The sequence below is a fragment of the Pagrus pagrus genome (genome assembly GCF_965226575.1).
Source record: "Pagrus pagrus genome assembly, chromosome: 8".
NCBI lineage: Eukaryota > Metazoa > Chordata > Actinopteri > Spariformes > Sparidae > Pagrus > Pagrus pagrus.
The window spans coordinates 26,480,595-26,500,911 of record NC_140192.1 but is presented as its reverse complement, the minus strand read 5'-3'; the positions used below and the strand labels follow the sequence as shown (position 1 = coordinate 26,500,911).

The 20,317-nt window shown below is 42.1% G+C and overlaps 1 protein-coding gene across 1 annotated transcript in view; it reads right to left on the bottom strand.

Moving 5' to 3' along the window:
• Positions 1-20,317, bottom strand: part of rorb (RAR-related orphan receptor B) — a 25,324-nt gene extending 5,007 nt beyond the window's left edge. Inside the window, exons 1-9 of the mRNA XM_084358915.1 lie at positions 19,979-20,317; positions 3,459-3,544; positions 3,222-3,363; positions 2,584-3,015; positions 1,707-1,828; positions 1,214-1,346; positions 962-1,069; positions 703-813; positions 333-445 (exon numbers count right to left, since the gene is read on the bottom strand). Of these exons, the coding sequence (XP_084215041.1) occupies positions 333-445; positions 703-813; positions 962-1,069; positions 1,214-1,346; positions 1,707-1,828; positions 2,584-3,015; positions 3,222-3,363; positions 3,459-3,544; positions 19,979-19,985 (1,254 nt within the window). The 5' untranslated portion in view covers positions 19,986-20,317. The remainder of the gene's footprint in view (positions 1-332; positions 446-702; positions 814-961; positions 1,070-1,213; positions 1,347-1,706; positions 1,829-2,583; positions 3,016-3,221; positions 3,364-3,458; positions 3,545-19,978) is intronic.

The following is a 20,317-nucleotide window of genomic DNA, read 5'->3' as shown; positions in this document are numbered from 1 at the left end:
AATGTAGGCATGTAAAGCCAGGAGCAACACTTTTAAAGAGTTGATGAAGTCTGCCACAGTTGTGACTTGCAATGCTGGGAAATTGGAGACGTATTCAGTGACTGAATGATGTGACTCCATGGTGGCTACCCGTGGAAAAGCAAACTGACTCTTAAAGAATTTGCAGGTTGAACCAACTCCGAACCAGCACCATCATCATCCCAGAACCAGCACTCCTTTACTGTGGTCTAAAGGCGGTATGTGTTTGACTCATCAGTTTCTTCTGCCTAACACAGTGCCTTGCGGCTACTGTACCTCGATATGACTTATCTAACTCTAAAGGCCTGTCTTACCTTAGCCAATGCGTCTTCGTCCATGTGGTTTTTCTGCATTATGTGCTGCAGAGCAAAGTAGATCTTCTCCTGGAGCTTCTGTACTTTCCGAGGCTCCATCAGCCATGGACGGTCTGAGTTAAAAAAGGAAGGAAGTGTTGATTTGATGGAGAGTTGTTCATAAAGTTGATACAGCTCAGAGGCCGCTCTGTAAAACAGTAGAACTACAAGGACTTTATGACTTCGACTGTGATTATAGCAGTTTGATACTGACAAAAAACAGAGTGACTGTCTTGTTTTGCTTCCTGCTAAGTGCCTTGAGTCAGTGCAGGCGCTGAGTTCACGCAGGTTGCTTCCTGTATTCTAATAATATTAGGGAATGTGCACTGACCTGTGGAAATTAGTACAGCTGCTGAGAACAGAGCGATCTCCTCCTCCGTCAGCTGCAGTGAACACAGACTCTTGGCAAAGTCAAACACCGCGCTCACTAAGTCATCACAACCTAGGAGGGAAACAGAGAAGAGGACAGAGAAGGGCAGACAAAAAGAGAGAGGTTTTCAGTACACTAATAAATAACTCACAGGTATAGTTTCGATTGGCTTTTTCCCTCGTCCATGACTAGAAGAAATGCAAAGTTTGTAATGTCTTACCTAGAGCTTTGAACATCTGCATGCCTCCGTACTTCCCTTCAAAGAGTACAGTGTTGTTGAGAGGGTTGAACGCCCTGCACATTCGCACCAAGACTACCTCCAAACAACCTGGAACAACAACGGAGACAGATTGTGATGCGTTTGAAGCTGATTTACTGAGACAGGATTTTTTCGTTCCTGAGCTACATCATCTCACCGGTAACAAGACAAAGATATATCCCTGACACGTCATGATCAGTCCTGTCAACTCACCTGACTTGAGCAGGAGGATCTGGTCATTCTGGCACAGTTCCATGAACCCTGAGATGCGCTTGGCGAACTCCACCACGTACTGGATAGCATGGGTGATCTGGATGGCACACTGCTGCCACAGCACGTCCCGGGGCTAGAACCAAACACACCGATGGTTTAGGATTGTATGTTTTGTACTTGCATAGTTGTAGTCATGACAGTTAATGTAACTCTTGTCGTCCTCCCTGACTGACATGTGACGTGTTTCATCTCTATGTTAAGGGAGAGGAAAAGACGAGCTGAATTGAATTTGCATCTCCACTAATGAAAAAGCTATTTTCTCATTCTGTCCCATCATTTGTCAGTCTACAAGTCTTGATGAAAAACCATTTCAAAGCACATGAATGCATTGGACACAGAGGTATAAGTGACAATGAAACACCTTCAAAGCTCTAGTATGGCAGGAGTAGCTGAAAATTAAAGTCACAATAATGATAATAACATAAAGCCTTACCTTGGTCTGGTACATCTTGACCTCTTCGTAGGAGTGTGTCTGCCAGGCTAGCTGCTGCAGCTCGTCTGTTGTGTACTGACATGTCTCCAAGTGGGACTTGATGATATTCTGAGCAATACGGTCTGGAAGAGATGATTGTTTGTTTATTCATTTATTCCTTCCGGTGCAGTATGGCTGTTCATTTATAGTTTGATTAAGTGGTATATGGCATGTGTATGAGCAGTAGCAGAAAATTGAAATAGTCAGGGAAAGCAAGTCAAAATTTTACTTAAAGGTAGGGAAGGCGATTCTTGAGAGAGATAGTTTTTTGCAGAGTCTCATTCTGAGATCGTCAAATACAGACATCTCGACTCGCCTGCCCTGCCTTTAAGTACAGTACTTATGTCAATTGTTCTTGGTTCGATTCCATCACTAGTTATTTCATTTTTACTGCAAATGTATATCGTTACTATATATCAGTTATTGGTCCCTTTGATTACTTATAATAGATAGTGGTATTGGCCCTGAAATTGCACCGTATCTCCTATGCTGCTTAAATGTTTAAAGTCTAGAGGAAGAGACTTAAAGCTTTTTTTTCACTTCTACCCACTTACTGCTTAATTTAACATTTTCTTGTATTCGTGTTAAATCCATCATTTTATCCTCATCTTAACTTGTGCTAACAGAGCTGTATGTACAGTAATATGACAGGTTGTCAGATAGCTGTGTAAGCCTGTCTGATCTCCTGTTCTGCTCTCAGATTAGCTCTCTGACTCACGGTTCCTACCAGGACTGCTTTGTGGGTAATTTTCCCATGTGGATAATTCATGTAGATTTTAAAACCATTCTGCTGTGCCTGTGTTACAAAACAGAACAAAATATATCATGCAGTCCTTACCCAGCTCTCCCATGCTGACATTATTGGGTCCCAGCTGACTGTCCTGGTAGCCTCCATAGCTGAACAAGTTGGGCACTGGCGTCAGGTCGTAGACCGGCTCCTGCTTAATGTGCTTCATACCCGACATGTCCAAACCTGACTGGTCTGGCGACGGCTGGGTGGAGTCCATGCCATAGTATCCTCCTGGGACTCCGCCTCCGTTTCCGTGGCCGCCCTTTGGCAGCTCAATGACGTGACCATTGGCGTAGGTGCCCCCAATCTCATGGTTAAGGGTGGACAGTCCGTTGGTTAAGCTGGATGAGTAAACACGCGCCAGAGCTTCTGCTTCGCCTGTCTGCTGCTGCCGCTGCTCCTGAAGTCGTGCCTGGTGCTTCTGGACCTCGGCATACAGGCTGTCACGTTGCTTCTTGGACATGCGGCCGAACTTTACCGCTGTACAGCGAGACAGAACAAGAGACAGTCACAAAATGAATACTTAAAAAGGTCATACAGCTTCTGCAGGTAGTATAAATCAGTAAGAAGCAAACAAAGTAGAAGCTTATTTTGTAGAACCAAGCTCATTAATGTAGTGTTTAAACTCATACACAACATATATAACAGTTAAGTGATGGTCATTCCTGTGTAGACATAGATCTTACCATCTCTGGACATTCCTAGGGCGAGACATTTCTGCAGGCGGCAGTGTTGGCAGCGGTTGCGGTTTGTTCTGTCGATGAGGCAGTTCCTCTGGCGAGGGCAGGAGTAGGATGCATTGTTCTGCTGACTCCGTCTGAAGAAACCCTGGTTACATGTCAACACAAAAGAGCGTGAATACAGACTTACAAGTACCTGAAAAGCACAGATTAGGTGCAAAAAAACCAAGTATAATGTCTCACCTTACATCCCTCACACGTAATGACTCCATAGTGGATACCTGATGATTTGTCTCCGCAGATCTTGCATGGTATAACTTCAATTTGGGCTGCAAAAAAAAAAAGAGAGAGGACAGAAAAGACGTGCGTTAGAGACATAGACTTTTATTTCCCACCTTATTCAGTCACTTCACAGATTTTTAGACCTCAGTCGGTGGTCTGATTTGCGGTTGACCTGCCTGGCTGTAGGACCTGATGTGTGAACACTATGAACTTCACAAGGGCACAGTGACATCTGGACATTGTGTATGTCCTTGAAGGAGTTTTTCTAACAACTGGGACATGAGGAGGACTGTGTATGCGCAGACACACATAAAGATACTTGACGGGATAGCATTAATTGCATGCGCGTGTGGGTTCTTCATGTAATGCTTGTAGGAGAGACCCCTGCAGGTTAGAAAGGTTGCCAATAATGAGAAAACTGATTACATCACTGAAGGACCACTCTTCAACTCTCTCTCTCTCTCATCACTTCTCTCTCTCTCTCTCACACACACACTCACACACAACATTTTAGTAATGCTTTCAGTATTAAGCTTTTTCTTAATCTACAACTCTACTAATTCAACTACTTTTCATTAACGCCAAATATTTACTCACTGTGTATTGGCAGCTCCATGTATAGTCACAACCAAAAGGCACAGAAAGTTTTTCAATCTATCACTCAGAAACACCTGTTACCGGTGACTCTGAACGTATCATCCATAATATATGGAAAGAGAAAGTCGCAGCTCTCCTTAAGAGATATGACATGGATGTAGAGGTAGGCAGGTATGTCTGCTGAGATGGCACACCCTCTATAAAGAGATTAGACAGCCTATCTAATCCTAAATTATTTCCCGACGAGTTGGTTACCTCTGCTGAGCACTGGCTTAGCCACAGCTGAAATAGCCATTCGCATGTAATCTCCTCGTATATTCCTACCTGTGGGACAAATTCTGCAAGTTTTAGGAGGAGCTCTGACACATTCATAGTCAACAAGTAGAAAATAAACTACAAGTTGTCCAGTTTTATATTCCATGTTTGCATTAATTATGCATAATTTGTCCTCCTTAGGAACAAAACAAAATTTACACTGTCTTCCTAGAGTTCGCGGATGTGTGTGGACACTGAAGTGCATATATGTAGGAGTTGTTGTTATTGTTGTTATTTTTGTGTGTATCTTGTTATTTTTGTGTGCATTTGATGAAGTGTAAATGTTCTGGTTTGACGGTATGAATGTGTATACTAAATGTCTGTGGAGGAATGAGTGTGCAGTATATATAATTGGATAATCCCATATGAGGATCAATGCAGACAGTTCTGTCTGTCTAAGCGACTGAGCAGGAACAGTCAGTGCTGTCTATACACTATCTGCACCTCAGGGATTTGACCGCTTCACAATCAAAAGTTTCTCTAAATTCCTGCTTCAATACACATGTGGATACTCACAACTGGTCTGCCCTAATTTGTCCTAATTTGCCCATGCACTCATTTGATATTCCTCTCATTCATTCATACACCTGCCTATCTGCCCCCTAGTGGCTATTAGGATGCATTAAGATGTATACAGACTGAGCACGGCCCTTACTGGATTTCTTTTGCTGATGCCGATACCGATATTAACCAGAATAGAAATTCCAATCTTGATATATTGACCGATATTATTATAACAATAACAATTAACAATAAACGTTATTATCCAAAATGACATCAGGGCCTTGAAACAGCAAACTTCACTAGGAATTGTATAATTATAAGCTACCCCAAGCATTTCTTATCATATCGGCACATATCGGACAACATATACGTCAATACCGATGTATCTGTGATTGGAAAATATGAGCCGATAATATTGATATATCCATTGGGCTCTACTAAAAACTGACCTCCAGCCTACTGTGACCAGAGGTGGAAGAATTACTCAGTCAAAGTAAAAGTAGCAAAACCACAGTGTTGAAATATTCTGTTACAGCTAAAAGTCATGGATTTAGTATAAGCATCAAAATTTAAGTGCCAAAAGTAAAAGTACTCTTAATGCAGAATGGCATGTTGCGGAGTGTTGCGATATACTAGTACAACCTTGATGTTAAATAATGAAATATTGATATTGTTTTTTTATAATAAATTTGTGTTATGATTTTTCTCCTGCCGTAATTAACTTCTCTGACCTACAGTAATACGATTCTTTATTTCATGTCTAAAATTGAATTTAGAATTTTTGAAGACCTTCAAAAAATGTTTTTTTTCATCTGAGTCCTTATGTCCCCACCACTTTTTTAACACCAATGGATGGATATTGTGACAGCCTTATTTCAGAAAAATATATATATTATGTTACTGGATTATAGTTATTGATCCATCATCACTCTGATGTTGAAGCTTGTAAAGGTTGTTTATCTACTTATGTAGTTTATCTGTTGGGTAGCTTGTGAATGTCCCCTCAGGTGTAAATAAAGTTTTGTCCTAATCTTTCATATTAAATCATAATTTATCTGTTAATTATATCTTGTATTATTAAACTAAAGTTGTCAAATAAATGTGTAGTGGAGTTGCAGTTACTCAAGACTGTACATCAGTGCAGTAATTCAGTAAACGTACTCTAGTTATCTTTATAGTTGTCATTCAAGCTGTGAATGGGACCTTCAGCCCCTTTATTTCTCTCTTGTGAAATTATAATTTGTATTGTAGTAGCTCAACAGTAGATCATTGTATCCGTCTGCAGTAAATGACCTATGGACGGCGTGACAGGCTGTTTGATTGTGTGCTTAAGGTGGCGTAGCTCATGCTGTGCATTCTGGTGCAGCTCAAGACGTGACCCATTTCCACCAATTCCTGGCCAAATGGCTCCAAACTGGGTCAGAGCAGAGCACCGGACTGGGACGATACACAGACCACACATAAACAGAGTTGTCGATGAACGCGGTCACTATTTATAGGCTGTAAAACAGGTCAGTTGTGCCCGTGATGGCCGTTATCAACAGAGCACAAGTGAGCAGTAAACAGGAGACAGGACAACAGTGCATCGGTGGTGCTTCTCACAATCCTCTGTTTCTTTGCGGTTGCTTTGCATACTTTAAGTCAAACTCTTTGATTAGATTGTTAATCATGAAACAAGTGAATCTCTTTAGGCAAGCTGAATGTGTTTAGCCCACACCTGCTGCTGCTGTGATGTGGATATACATACTTATTATTTTAGTCGATTTTTAGAAAAGGCTCTTTACATTTTTCCACCTTAGAGGAGTGTGTGTTTACGCTCTCTATCCACTGATTACATTAAATCTTCACTGTATTTCCTTTTTGCCCCATGGGAGATCGTACTCCTCTTTGTATCACATAATTATGCCCAAAGGAGCATGGGCGTGTGGGCATGTGCATTGTTTTAGCGTGTGTTTCAGAGCTGTTTTGAGTGAGCGCTTCACTTCTAAAGAAGACACAGTGAAAGATAAAGTACGTGTACATGTCTACGTGTTGACAAAGTGTTTGTGAATATGTGTGTGTGTGGGGGCGTGTGCATTGTTGAGTGTGTGTTGTGCTCATTGCCAGCGGGGACTGTCAGGTAGGATATAGGGAGACGGTCATGACAGCATTGCTGTTGCCAGGGTGACCACCCACTCGCTGCACTCGTCTGGCTGTCACAGCGATGATGTGCTAAGCTGTCACACTCTTAAAGGAAGTGATGTCATCAGTGCATGCAGCCAAGTCGGTGTATCATCACCGCTCGTCCTCGTCAGCAGCAGAGCCTTTTTGAATTGTTTACCAAAGGACTCCCACTCCCACATCCAGTCGACAATACACGCCTGCTGCCTTGTTAGCTGCAGTGGTGGATTACAGCAGAATTAAGACTTGTTATCTGTTGGGTGTTTAGAAGAGGCTGTCTTGCTATTGTTTTAAGAGTTAGGGTGTATGATAATGCATTATGGGTGTTTGATTTCATGGTTTTTACATTACAGAAGTTTTATCTTTAAAGCTGTAGTGGAAGCGAATCTTTAAAATAAAGTAGAACTGCAGAGAAGTCAATCTAATACACCTCATTTGACAGGCCATTTCCAAACCTTCGTGGGGGAAAAGGCAGCTCATTTCAGTTTTTTGGAGATTATTTTACTCTCAGCTAAGGAGTGGGAGGGCCTTCTCTTCAACCTGAGCTGACCCACACCGAGCTGAGTGACTGACAGCGTCCTCGGCCAGCGGGAGCGCGAGTGTTATCCTGAGGTTATTATGTAAGAGCGGGACTGCAGCGCTGGCGATTCCTCAGCTAAGAGGAGGATCAGACCTGCACAATCTCTTGAGGGGGAAAAAGAAACAGAGGGAACTAAGTAAGAGATGAATTTCGCTAAGATAGTGAGAGTTGCCACACGTGCTCGTGTGTGTAGCAGCGGCCATGAGGGCTGTATTGCGCTGGCACGTGTGTTATGATAATTGATTTTTAATGAGGTGAGGATCTCCTGTGTATTTCCTGGGCTGGCCCTCTCTCTAAATAGAGTCCTAATTATCTACATTGCGCTGCAGAAAAAAAAAGGAGCAGCCTAGCACCAATATCTTAACAATGCTTCATCTAAGTAGAGTGCATGTACACACACAATGACACGATTGTTTTAAAAGGCATCTCTTCATCTATACGGACAATGTAACAGCAAATGGAGGCCACTAGGTGCTGCTGTACATGTTTAGTTTCTGTGTGTTTGTGTGTGTTTCAAGTGGGGCAGACTGGACATGCATGTTTCATCCATTCAGCCTGCAGGGTGGGTCCACAATAGAAACATACCCAGAGCAACACACACACACACACGCAGTATCATGCAGTAACATAAGACAGCATTTTACACGAGAGGTTGGTGCTTATGGAACAGTTGAAATCACTTTCTAGCATAACTTTTGCCGCTTCAGAAATGCAAACACAACTCCTGCTTTAGTCCCAGGGGTTGATTTGTTGGGGGTGAATGTGGGTGGTATCTCCACTTCATTAAAAATATGCATAGCTTCTCGCCAGTTAACTAGATATCTTCTGGGAAAATGAAGGAGATCAGCACTTTACCCCCCACCACTCCTTGTTAAAAAACTCCAGCGCCGGCCTTAGATGTCTACATACTGTGAATTATGCTATCACTGTTCACCATCCATTCCACTTCAGTCTGTTTGACTTTTTCATTTGAGTGTTCCTCCTCGCTGTAAGTGGATGTGTGACTGGGAAATCATTTCAGTTTCTGTATTTCATGATCTATTTCCATCTCTCAGCGTAACTCTGTCTTCCTCGTCTCGTAGAGCTTAGAGAGGAACAAGCTTCTTTTTTTTTTTTCTTCCTCCTGCGGATGATGAAAAACACGAAGAAAACTTTTGGTGGCGTGATCGCTGAGTGGATTAACACACACAGCTGGGAATAGCGTATAGCAGTGCTGCTTGGGTTATCTCCCCTGTGTCTCCTGTCATGTTTTCATATCATACTGTCCCATTAAAATCAATGAAACACAGCCACTGCATATGGTTTCAAACGGACTTGTGCTATGTGCTGTCATACTTTTTCTCTTTCCTGTCTGTTTTTACTTTCTGAAGCGTCTAAAGAATATATTGAAGACTGGCCGACTATCTGCTCTCCTTAAAAAAAATAAATAAAAGAAAGTGCATTTTATTCACTTTGATTTGTCGCTCATACTGTATGTCCATTTTACTTCTCTTTGTGACTCAGACACTAGCGAACACTATTACTACTATACTATAAATGCCATTGTTTGGGAGCCTTGGTGATCTTTGGGTTTAAGGTGCGGACCATTTCACTGCAAAATTCCCAGTCTGAGTCCAGTAATTCTTCATCTCTTTCACCCCTGTCTATCCCTACTATCTGTTCTCCAATAAAGGCATTAAACCCCCCCTATATGTATATATATTAAAACAGAAAAATAAATCCCACTGTCATCACTACAGCTAACAACTATGCGTCACAAAATTCTCAGTGTTAAGATAAATTAGTTTTAGTCCAGAAATCTTGCTTTCTTGCTCTCTTCTCACTTCTCTCTGGTCTGATCTAAAGAGAAAAAACAAATGCTTCCAAAAAATAAAAAGATATTTAATGTTTGTTAGAGTCATTCTGCTGTCCTCTGCTACTCGCCAAAAAAAGAAAGTCGTACCATTGTTATGTTAGCCTGTCATGTAGCCTTGTTTATTTATATTTTGATATAATCATAAACTGTATGCCCTCAGTGTTGTCTGGGACAAATTTAATGAGCCTGTTCTTTTAATTTCAGCAACATTTATAATGTTAAGCATGCAACTTGGTTGCAATTAAGCCCCTGAGGCAAATTGTTATTTTGGATTTTGGGCTGTAAAAACAAAATTTTACTTTGAACATTTGCCTTTATTCTATGTTTCTATATTGGAAACACCAGCAAAACTGCAATGATAGTTAATAAATCATTGAGTTTATTATCAGATTATTAATTAGCAACTATTTAAGCAAAACTGGCAATCACCCTCTGGTTCCAGCTTTGATTTATTGTCCATTGTCTTTGAGATTTTTGGAGCAATCTTTGGCACAAGAATTTCCTTTCATGATTAATAAAGTTCTGTCTTATCTTGTTCGGACTGTTGATCAGACAAAATATGTCAACTCAAGGTCATCTTGGACTACTGGATGACCACTGGTCCATATTTTCTGACATTTTATTTTAGTCTATTGCAATAATGAGGAAACTTGAGGGGAAAAAAAGTGAAAACTGGTTGTTCCTTGTGATATAAAGTAGATAAACATTGTGTCCGGTGCTCTTGCTAAACAGGAAAATAAAAAACAGGAACAATCCAGGCAATCTGATTATCAGAAAATGTATCAAATGAGGAAATAAATATAACAAAGCCTTTTTATTATTATAGTGGCTGAATCATTAAAAAACCCAACTTGTTTCGACCACTAGGTCTTCAGGGTGAAGATCTGAAAATCTTTCTCACGTGCCTTAATTGAGAAAATAACTGACAGATTAATTGATGATGAACGTAATCATAAGTTGCAGCTCTGAACTCCATGTTGGTGATGATCATCCCTGACTCCAACGTCCAGACCTGATCTGATGCATCAACATAACGCTGTCATGAAGCATCCTCGTTAACGTAGGACGACACAGTCCTGTACCGGTTCTGTCTTTGTCCGTACAGTCTGCTGCTCTGTGCGTTATAATAATAATCATAATGCCATGCAGCGGGCCCATCTCCCCTCCCCCACCCCCATCCCTCGCCGCCAAGCATGTCTTTGTCCACTCTGTAATATAGACAGTCACACTGTTGCTGCATGAGCATACATGTTCCTACCCCCAACCTCCGTGTTTCCCATCAGTCCATCGTCATCGACCCCCCCTCCCGTACTTTGCCAACACACACACACACTTACAAACAGTCAGAAAAACAGTCTCTCTCGCCCTCCCCCCATGCTGTATGTCAGAGGGCATGAGCTTGTCCAGCTTGCCATGCGGCCCCAAAGCACTCTGGGTAATTGCTCAGATAGCAGGTCTGGGATCAGCTGCGGTTTGCTCATAGAATATTGTGCCGCGGCGTGATTGGACGCCACGGAGAGGGAACAGAAGGGGGCCACTGGCTGTCATCCAGTGCATCGATTCACATGCACAGGCACACACACACACACACACACACACACACACTCGCAGAGACACGTTCAGACAGACAGAGGCACATTCAGACATGCTCGAATGCATACATTACTGCAAACTGCCTTTGAAAAAGCAGACTTTACAGTATGATTTCTATGCTTGCCCGCTTTCCCCCTCCACACACACACACACACACACACACACACACACACACACACCCTCCCACCCAGTGCAGCATGTGTCCTCAGATGGATAAGTAGAGATGGAGGCGTGGGAAAAAATCCACAGGGTAAACCCAACTCCTGCTTGAACACATATACACACACACACAAACAGTCTGCCCATCTGCCCTCTCTGATCTGCCTCTCATGATCACTGTACACACACACACACACACACACACACACACACACAGGCATACGCTCACACTCCAACCCCCTGTGTGACCTGTAGGACCCTGACGACCTCTGACCTTTCCTTAAGGACTGAGCGAGTGCATCAGAGTGGAAGGAACGAGTCCAAGTGTGAGAGGTTTGCATCTGGTCATTACCGTCTTGAAATCAGCCATGAGAATGCACACACACTGAGGCAAACACACACACACGCACGCAGTCTTATATATTTTATTTCCACCCTCACATTAGCAGACATGCATGCGTGCACACCGAGCTGATAAAACACACAGCGGTGTCGTGGTGTTCGTCGTTTCGTAATGTGAGGAGAATCAAAGCAGAGAAGAATATGTTGACACACACGTACAGTGACTGAGATCCTGTTGTTTCATTCCTGAGGTGAGAAAATAACGTTTTGTTGGCTTCGGCCAAGTCCTCAACCTCCCTTAACCTCACGCTCCTCCTCCTATGGTGTTTCTCTTGAGCCTAATTGTAGATGACAGTGTGTGTGTGTGTGTCTTTGAGGGGGAAGGGAGAGGAAAGGTGGCTATCCCAGTGTAGAGAGAGAGAGAAATAGAAAGAGAAGGACATCCATGGAGAGACAGACCGAAAATTGCAGCTTTCAGTTCTTACATAAGATGGAGAGAAATTAGCCCCGAGTTTTGTTAGAGTCCTTTAGAGTGGCAGTCAGTGGTCAGTCAGATAAAACAGGAACATCAACATGAGCGAGGGTGAATGTGCTCTAAAGCATTAATGAAGAGAGCAGCACTTAGTCTGGATAGCTGCGGAATTAAATCACTGAGAGACGAATGGAAACTGTCTGTTCGTTTCAAACTCTACCAAAAGTGTTTCCCTCCAGATTTGATTGGTTGCTATTGAAATTGTTTGTGAGACTGTTTACATACAGAATACACGTGTGCACTAGTGTGGCTGAAAGTAATGAAGTACATTTACTCATTTACTGTACTTAAGTACAAGTTTGAAGAATTTACTTCAAAAGTACAACATTAGAGAGGAAACCCTTAGTACATTTATCCGCCAGCTACAGTTACAAGTAGTTACTAGTTGCTTAGCAGATAAACATTAGCCTGACAGATATAGCAGTTGGCCGATATTATTCACCAATACTGGCCTCTGACAGATCGGTATTGGCATTTATGTTGTCTGATATGAGCCGAGATGAAAACTTCTGTTTTTACAGAACTCAATACAGAGAAAGATGCTTAGTGTAATTTATAATTATTAAAACTTGATGGCATTTTAGACAATAAAGTTTATTGTTAAACTGTAAAATATCCTGCCTCTGTTACATATCTGTGTTTAATAACCACATTTGAGGGGTTGCCATGTGTATATCAGCCGATATATCGATATAGGACATTTTTAACTAGCTATTATCGGTATCGACATTGGCCCCAAAAACGCGTTTCGGTCAGGCTGTAATGAAGTATGTTTGCTCAAGTACCATAATATGTACCATTTTGAAGTATTTTCTTGATATATTTTCATATTGTGCTACTTAATGTGCTATCATTTCATACTGAAATGTACTTTCTACCTCACCACAGCTGCAGTTACTGTTAGTTATAAGGAAGTTTGCAGATAAACATTTTACCAACCAAACATGATAAAAAATGTATTTTTATTGATCTAACTACCCAACAGTATATAAAGCAGTTATGATTTGCTCCACCATACTAAAAGATTAAAACACTGTTTACATGTGAGTGCATCAATACAAATCTGGGAACTCCTACTTTTTATACGTTATATTTTTTAGGTCTTGCCAGACGTCTCCCAAAGCATCTGTATTTGCACCTTGTCGATTCCACTAATTCTTCTAAATGAAATGTTATGGCGATACACCCAATGTTTACTTGTAATGGAGTTTTTTTACTCTGTGTTATTACTCCTAATTAATTAAAGATCCTTGCCCCACTCGTTGTGGGTTACTGCTTCCCTCCGAGTGAAGCAGGCTGTCTGCTTGAACATGTGAATGAGTTCTTAAAAGGGTTTGAATGTATGTGTGTGTTTGAACGAGTGTGTGAGCATGCATGTGTGTGAGTGTATGTGTGTGTGTCCTCTCTCAGGGATGGCCGCTAATAGCTCGCCTCAGGCAACAATTTAACTCAGCCTAACAAGGTTCTCCCCAAAGTGGCCCCAGGGGCATCTCTCACAGAGGCAAATTGATCACAAAGACTATCACACGGCTCAGCTCGGCTCGGCTCGGCCCGGGCTGCTCTGCTCTTCACCTGCTCTCTCTCTCTCTCTCTCTCCCTCTCCCTCTCCCTCTCCCCCTTCTCCCTCTCTCTCTAGTGGGATGATTTAACAGAATGCGTTATGAACATTAAATCTGTGTTGAGAGAGCAAAAGCAGCAGCAGCGTCGGTTTCATAATTGCAGACTCTTTGTGAATGACAGAAGACCTCACATCACCAGCTTAGGATACACACATTCAAACACACACACACAGGTTATGAGAGGTAACTCAGGATTTGGCCAGAGAGAGCGAGAGCGATGTAGAGAGAAAGAAAGATAGACCTAATAAGAGTCTCTTCAATGAGATTACGAGCACTAAAACAGGCTAATCTTTGTCATTAAGAAAGATGCCGCAGTACGCTAAGTCATATTATAGGCTTATTGTTGCTAGTGGGTGCTAGTGTGCACCTGCCAGCACTGAACACCTTCACAGAGTATGGGCATTCAGTGACATGGTGTTAGATTTCAAACGGCTAATGAGGATATACATGATCTTTTTCACATCTTCACTGTAACCGTGGGGCGACAAACGCTGATTTTTCTTGCAAAAGCAGACACAGTAACAACTATGCACTTCTGTTAAATCACGCATTTTGTTCCTACTTCTTTTTTCTAACTTAAAAAACACATTTATAAATTTAATGACATTAATAAGCCCTGTTTTAGGCTTCATGGCAATGCGTTTTTCTAACATTTTTCAGCCCTAAGACATACAGTTAACCCATAAAGGAGCATTTCATCTATATGTGTGTGTATAAAGCAGAGGTAGGATTGTTAAAGTGACACAAACCTGCAGTAAATGGACTAATCTGCTCTCAGTGTTAGCTAAAGTCTAAAAGGAGGTGTGCAAGCGTGGACTTTGGACGCTACTATTACGGCTTCTGGCGTTATTCATTGCTCAGGGCAGCGACAGGCAGAGTGTGCAAGTGTAACTAAGGACAGGATAGTTTGAATCTATGTGTTTCTGTGAGTTTGTGTGTGTCTGTTTGCATGCACGTAAACACCATCTACTGTTTTATCCACCTTCTACTCTCTCCTCCCTTACACACAGAGACACATAGACACACATAGACTTGCACAAAGAGACACGCACACACACACATGCACGGCTGCACTGTTACATAACTCTTGAGTCAAACTCTTGCTCTCTCTTTCCTTATCTCATTCATTTACTCATTCACTTTTTGCCTTCTCTCTTTCTCCTGCATTTGAGTACTCTCTTTAAATTTAAAATTTGCTATCTATTCGCTTTATAAACTTTAAAACGACATCCCGGTACAATTTCCCTGCTTCTGTTATGGTTAGTTTTCTTTACAAAGACTAATCTCATTACATGTCCAAAATGCTATTTCATTCAATGGTAGATACATGATTGAAACCAGAGTTTTGAAGCGCAGGTGAACATGCTCTCTGACTTTGGACTATCAAACATTGCACTCAGTATCTCTACAACCACAAAACGAGGCTGATTATGAGACAGCAAAACTCAATTTCTGCTCAGATGGTCTCGATATGCGCGTATATCTCCCACCCAATTATATCCATGGTCTCTCTGTTCATACATCACTCGGTTTCTGCGTTTAACAAGCGCAGTCACCCTCTTCCCCCGGTTTTTACTTCAATGTAAATCGAAGGAAAATGTGAACATTGAATGTCATTGTGGCTCCATTGAGACATGCCGGCTTCATGGATGAGTAAAACTGACAAAACAGAAGGAGCTGTCAGAGGACTCTATGACTTCAAGGCAGATTTAGAGTTTAGGAGTGGTTCAGGCTGAAATCCCTCCCGGCTAAGATAAAGTGGAGACACAAACCGAAGCGTGCCGTGTAGCCCACGCTTTGTGTGTATAAAGATTAAAAAAAGGAGAGAGAGGACGAGAGGGAGAATCGACTGAGGAGAAAAACTGTTCGCCTAGACTCCCCCAGACAGCCGCGGAGGGATAAAACCAACATGGAGTGCACGCTGAGCACATGCTAAACAAACACGGGCTATGATAGAGGCTCAGTGGGACCACAGAACTGCCATCCAGGCCACACACACAGCGTGGTGGGATGTTTTTAGTAGATGGCCTGAAAAAAAGGTCAGGCAGGCACGCTGGGTGAGGAGTGTGTATCTGGAGACAGGTTAAGTGAGTCCTGAATGTAAGCTTGTGTGTGTGTGTGTGTTGCAACAGCACTCTGGCGGTACCTCAGTCAGTCAGTAGGGCTGTGTTGAGGGATTAACAGCGTGGCCTGCATGGGCTTGGGGTAATCTCTCCTCTCTTCTTACATAACACCGGGCCATTAGTCAGCACAAACACACAATAAACAACACAATCAACAACACGGAGCTCGACAGCAGACTGCACAGACCTCGACTGCACTGCAAACCACAGATTCATTCGGGCCAGGTGCCCGCTATTGTGCACAATAAGTGATTTCATGGCAACAATGGAAAAGAGTGATTTGGTGACAAAACCTGTGCGCTGACCTGCTGTTTCCTCCTGGTTTCCAAACAGCTCCTTTATCAACCAGTAGGAATTATGTCAGTCCATATTTTGGTGTAATGGTTCATTGTTGGGGCTCTTATCCAACTTTTCACACAGACTCCCTGTTATAGATGTGAATCATCTTTTGGTACAAAATGTTACACTTATTATGTTTTTCTCCTTGGTATCTTAACCAGCATGTAATTCACATGTATGCGCACTATATAAACATTTGGCAAAAACACTATAATGCATTTTTAAGCATTTGGAAGCACATTTGGAAGTGTTCAATAATATACAGCGTTTGTCAACAATTTTATTCTAATTTGAAGACATATTCTGTGTAATTATAACCGTGTTTCACTTTGTTGTCATTCATTAACTGTTTATAGTTGATAACAAATGCATTAATAAACACTTAAATCTGCTTACAATGACATTATTGTTGCTTATGAATGCTAAATAAGAGTGCTTAAGTTAAGTGTTACTCATATTTTCCAATTTCATACATATTATAACAAATAATACAGACATACTAAAAGTAAATGAAAAAATGAATGTTAAAGTCCCTGTTTATGGCTCTAATAACATTAAAGTTATCATATGAAGCATAGATGTATCTAAACAGACTGCGTCTGTTGGCTTCGACTAAAAATTGATCCCGGGATGCTTTAGAATCGGACAAATCGATGCTCACACAAGCCTCCAAAGCAAAGCAGCATGGGACTAATTCTATTGGCATGAGGCCGTCAAGCGTAGTGTTGCAGCTGTTTGTGAGTGAATGTGTGTGTTTCAGTCTTTTCTGTGATTGCACCAGAGCACATCTTCTAAATGACGCAGGAATTAGAGGAGCCACTAACGTGTTTTTGTGGATTGATCCGATCCTGTATTCTTCTTTTGACACACCTTACAGCTCTTACACACTCTCCCAGTTCCTGTCATCCTATCTTTTCCCATGGTGAAGGAGCCTGGGAGATTGTGATTGACACATATCGCTAACAGAGGAGATCAAATGGCGCTGCCAGCCCCTCCTCCCCCTGTTGTTCCCTCCATCGCTGAACTCTTTGACCTGTCTGACCCGGGTGCATCTCTGTGGTGTTAAAACTCTTACAGCTCAGCGGTGATACAAAGTGTACGCAGACACAGGCTTTACTGTTGACAAGCAGAATATGCCTGTTTATGTTTTTATGGTTTTGTATGTTTATGGTTAATATTCATGTTCCCAACTTGGTTGTTTCTGGCAGAAATCTGATTATAACAGACTGAAAGATTTGTTATGTTGATGATAGCTGACTGGATTAACTTTTCAGGCTAAATGTTTTTTTCATCTTACATTTAAATACAATTATTATAATTAATATCAATCTAAATCAAAGTAGACTACAACAATGAAACGTTTTTGTTTTGTGTTAGCGTTTGTTTTTTAGGGTTGTTTATTTTTAGGGCTGATTCTTGAAACTAAAAACTTGACTATCACCAAAATTTAAAACTGCTCAATAACATGTTGTATATTTTATAATGCTACTGTTGCTGACGCATTTTATTACACCATTTGTTTGTCAGGTATGAGGAACACCATTCACAGCACAGCATCACCATGTTTCAATTGAAAATACAGAAATAATTATCCTGCTTACAACATCCCATACAAAAAACACCACAAAGCTCCATTTTGTGAGATTGAAAAAAAGGCCCTGATGATATTATTCGGTCTGTTATTTCTCCGGCCACGCGATGGAGTGACATCATCTTCAGTCAGAGCTTCAGGAGTTGTGGCTATTGTTAAATGATAATTACCACGGCTCATGAGGGGCCTCTATTTTTTATAACCTTGTGGTTGTGAGCACATTTCTGTGTAAGGGCAGCCGAGACACACACACACACACACACACACACACACACACTCACACACAGGTTGAGAGTGGGGGCCGCGCGGCCCATACTGATTTAATTCTATCTGACAAAACCCTTTGGGGCGTGCAGAGGGAGAGAGGAAGATGGAGAGAGAGAGAGGGAGGAAGAGAGAGAGAGACATGGGAGAAAGAGGGGTGAGAGAGACGCTTCAGGGGCCTCTTCTGCCGACCACGGCTATAAAGTGAAAGCAGGAGCTTTCGGTATGCCCCCCAAAGCCTTGCATGCACGAGAGTGGTCGCGAGGCCCATTAAAATGTGGATAAAATACAAGGTGCATGACAGAGGAGTTTGCCATGGGATAAGAGAGAGAGGAGAGAGAGAGAGAGAGAGAGAGAGAGAGGAGAGGGAGAGAGAGGAGAGGGAGAGAGAGGTGGGGGGTGTTTGGCCTTCTCATGTTTTTTCCTGCCTGAGGTTTGATGGCCTGAAGCTGAGGAAGCTTTACATGACATTAAAAGACAAAAACAGGAAGCAGATAGATAGATAGATAGATAGATAGATAGATAGATGTTTGAACATTTATTTCAGGTAAAAACTGGATTAAAATTACTTCAACACATGAAATAATCCCTATTATTGTTGGTTAAAATGTTAACCCTTTACCATGACAAGAATCTGTTAGATAATAATAATGGCCAGTCATTTACCCTCTGATATTATTACTACAAAACTCTACATCTGGTTACAATATAGCCATGGTCCACTGTCACAACTGTGTGTTTTATTTGTAGCTGTATTTTACTTTGACAGGATTATTTTTTTCTGCACATTTCTGCGACAAACTTTCACCTTTTATGTTAAGTTTTTACTTTGTACATGTGGGTCGAAATTCTCCAACTATCCACCTATTTCTCTCTCTCTCTCTCTCTCTCTCCTCCAGCCTGATGTCGGGAAACATTCACACATCCTGGAGAAGAAGCTTAACTGTTTCAAATGTCAAATCGCAACGTGAAGATTAATAATTAGAGTTGAGGATCATCCAGGGGAGCGAGTGTCGCAACTTTGCGTCAGCCACAATTTCACAACATTAAGAAAAGTCAATAAAAACAAAGCCAGAGACATTAGGCTGATGGCGAAATATTAAATGGTTCGTGTTTGATTCACCACGACTGGAAAAAAAACTGCAAATAGACGAAGTGATGGACGAACGAAAATACGCATTTTCTGATTTTAAGGGAATTTAAAGAGAACTGCAAGTGAGAGTGGAAAGAGATGTATTAACCTGCGTGTGTGTGTGTGTGTGTGTGTGTGTGTTTGTGTGCATGCGCGCAGGGCATGCAGGGCAACATTGACGTTGAATTTCAACATCATCCCCGGCCGGCGCGCTGCAGAGCGGTACGGAAATGGGTTAGTGGAGCGCGTAAAAAGTATCCAAGCAACATTCAATAAAGTTTATCAGCAGAACATAACGAAATGTACTGAAAGTTCTCTTTCCGTCCATCATCTGATCTGACCTGGTGTCAGTTCGTGGTGTGGAGTGAGAGGAGCTCAAAACGATTAAAGCTTTAATCAGACTTCATGCGCCACTTTTTAATTTCAAATCACAGACTCCAGCGGCTTTGCGCATGAATTTGCAAAAACTGTGGGCCTGTTCCACACACACACACGCTGACTCAAAACACACACACACACACACACACACACACACACACACACACACACACACATAAAGTTTTATGCATTTATAATGTAAGGTGGCTGAGAAATCCAGCCGCGCACCCTCCGCCCGGCTGTGAAAAAGTGTCCAAAACGGCTTCGCGGCTAAAAACTCCCAGAATAAACTTTCAAAGCCACATTTGGGATAAAGCCTGTCGTGTTGCGTGTGTGTGTGCATGTGTGTTTAGCGGGATAAAGCTTGGGGAAAGTGCGGAGCAGTGGGATGGTCTTACCTCGCATGGTGTTGGCGTTGCTGGAGCTGATGCTGAGGCTCGCTTCCCAAAGCAGCAGTCATGAAGAAACAAACATAAACACTTAAATAAAAGGGGGCTTTGAGGGGGGGATGCGGGGGGAAAGATCCTCGGTTAAAAATAACAACAACAACGAAAAGAGTGCAGATGATCTGCGTCGACGTCCACTGGGTGCCCTGAGTGGAGGCGGCTCTGCGTTAAAAGCATCCCAGACCGGGGCGCATGAAGGCGGGCTGAGGTCGGACGGTGCGTCGGTCGGTGCGCTGTGGTCGTGTGGTCGCTTTTCTCATGACATCTGCGCTCTCACCTCTATGGGAGGGT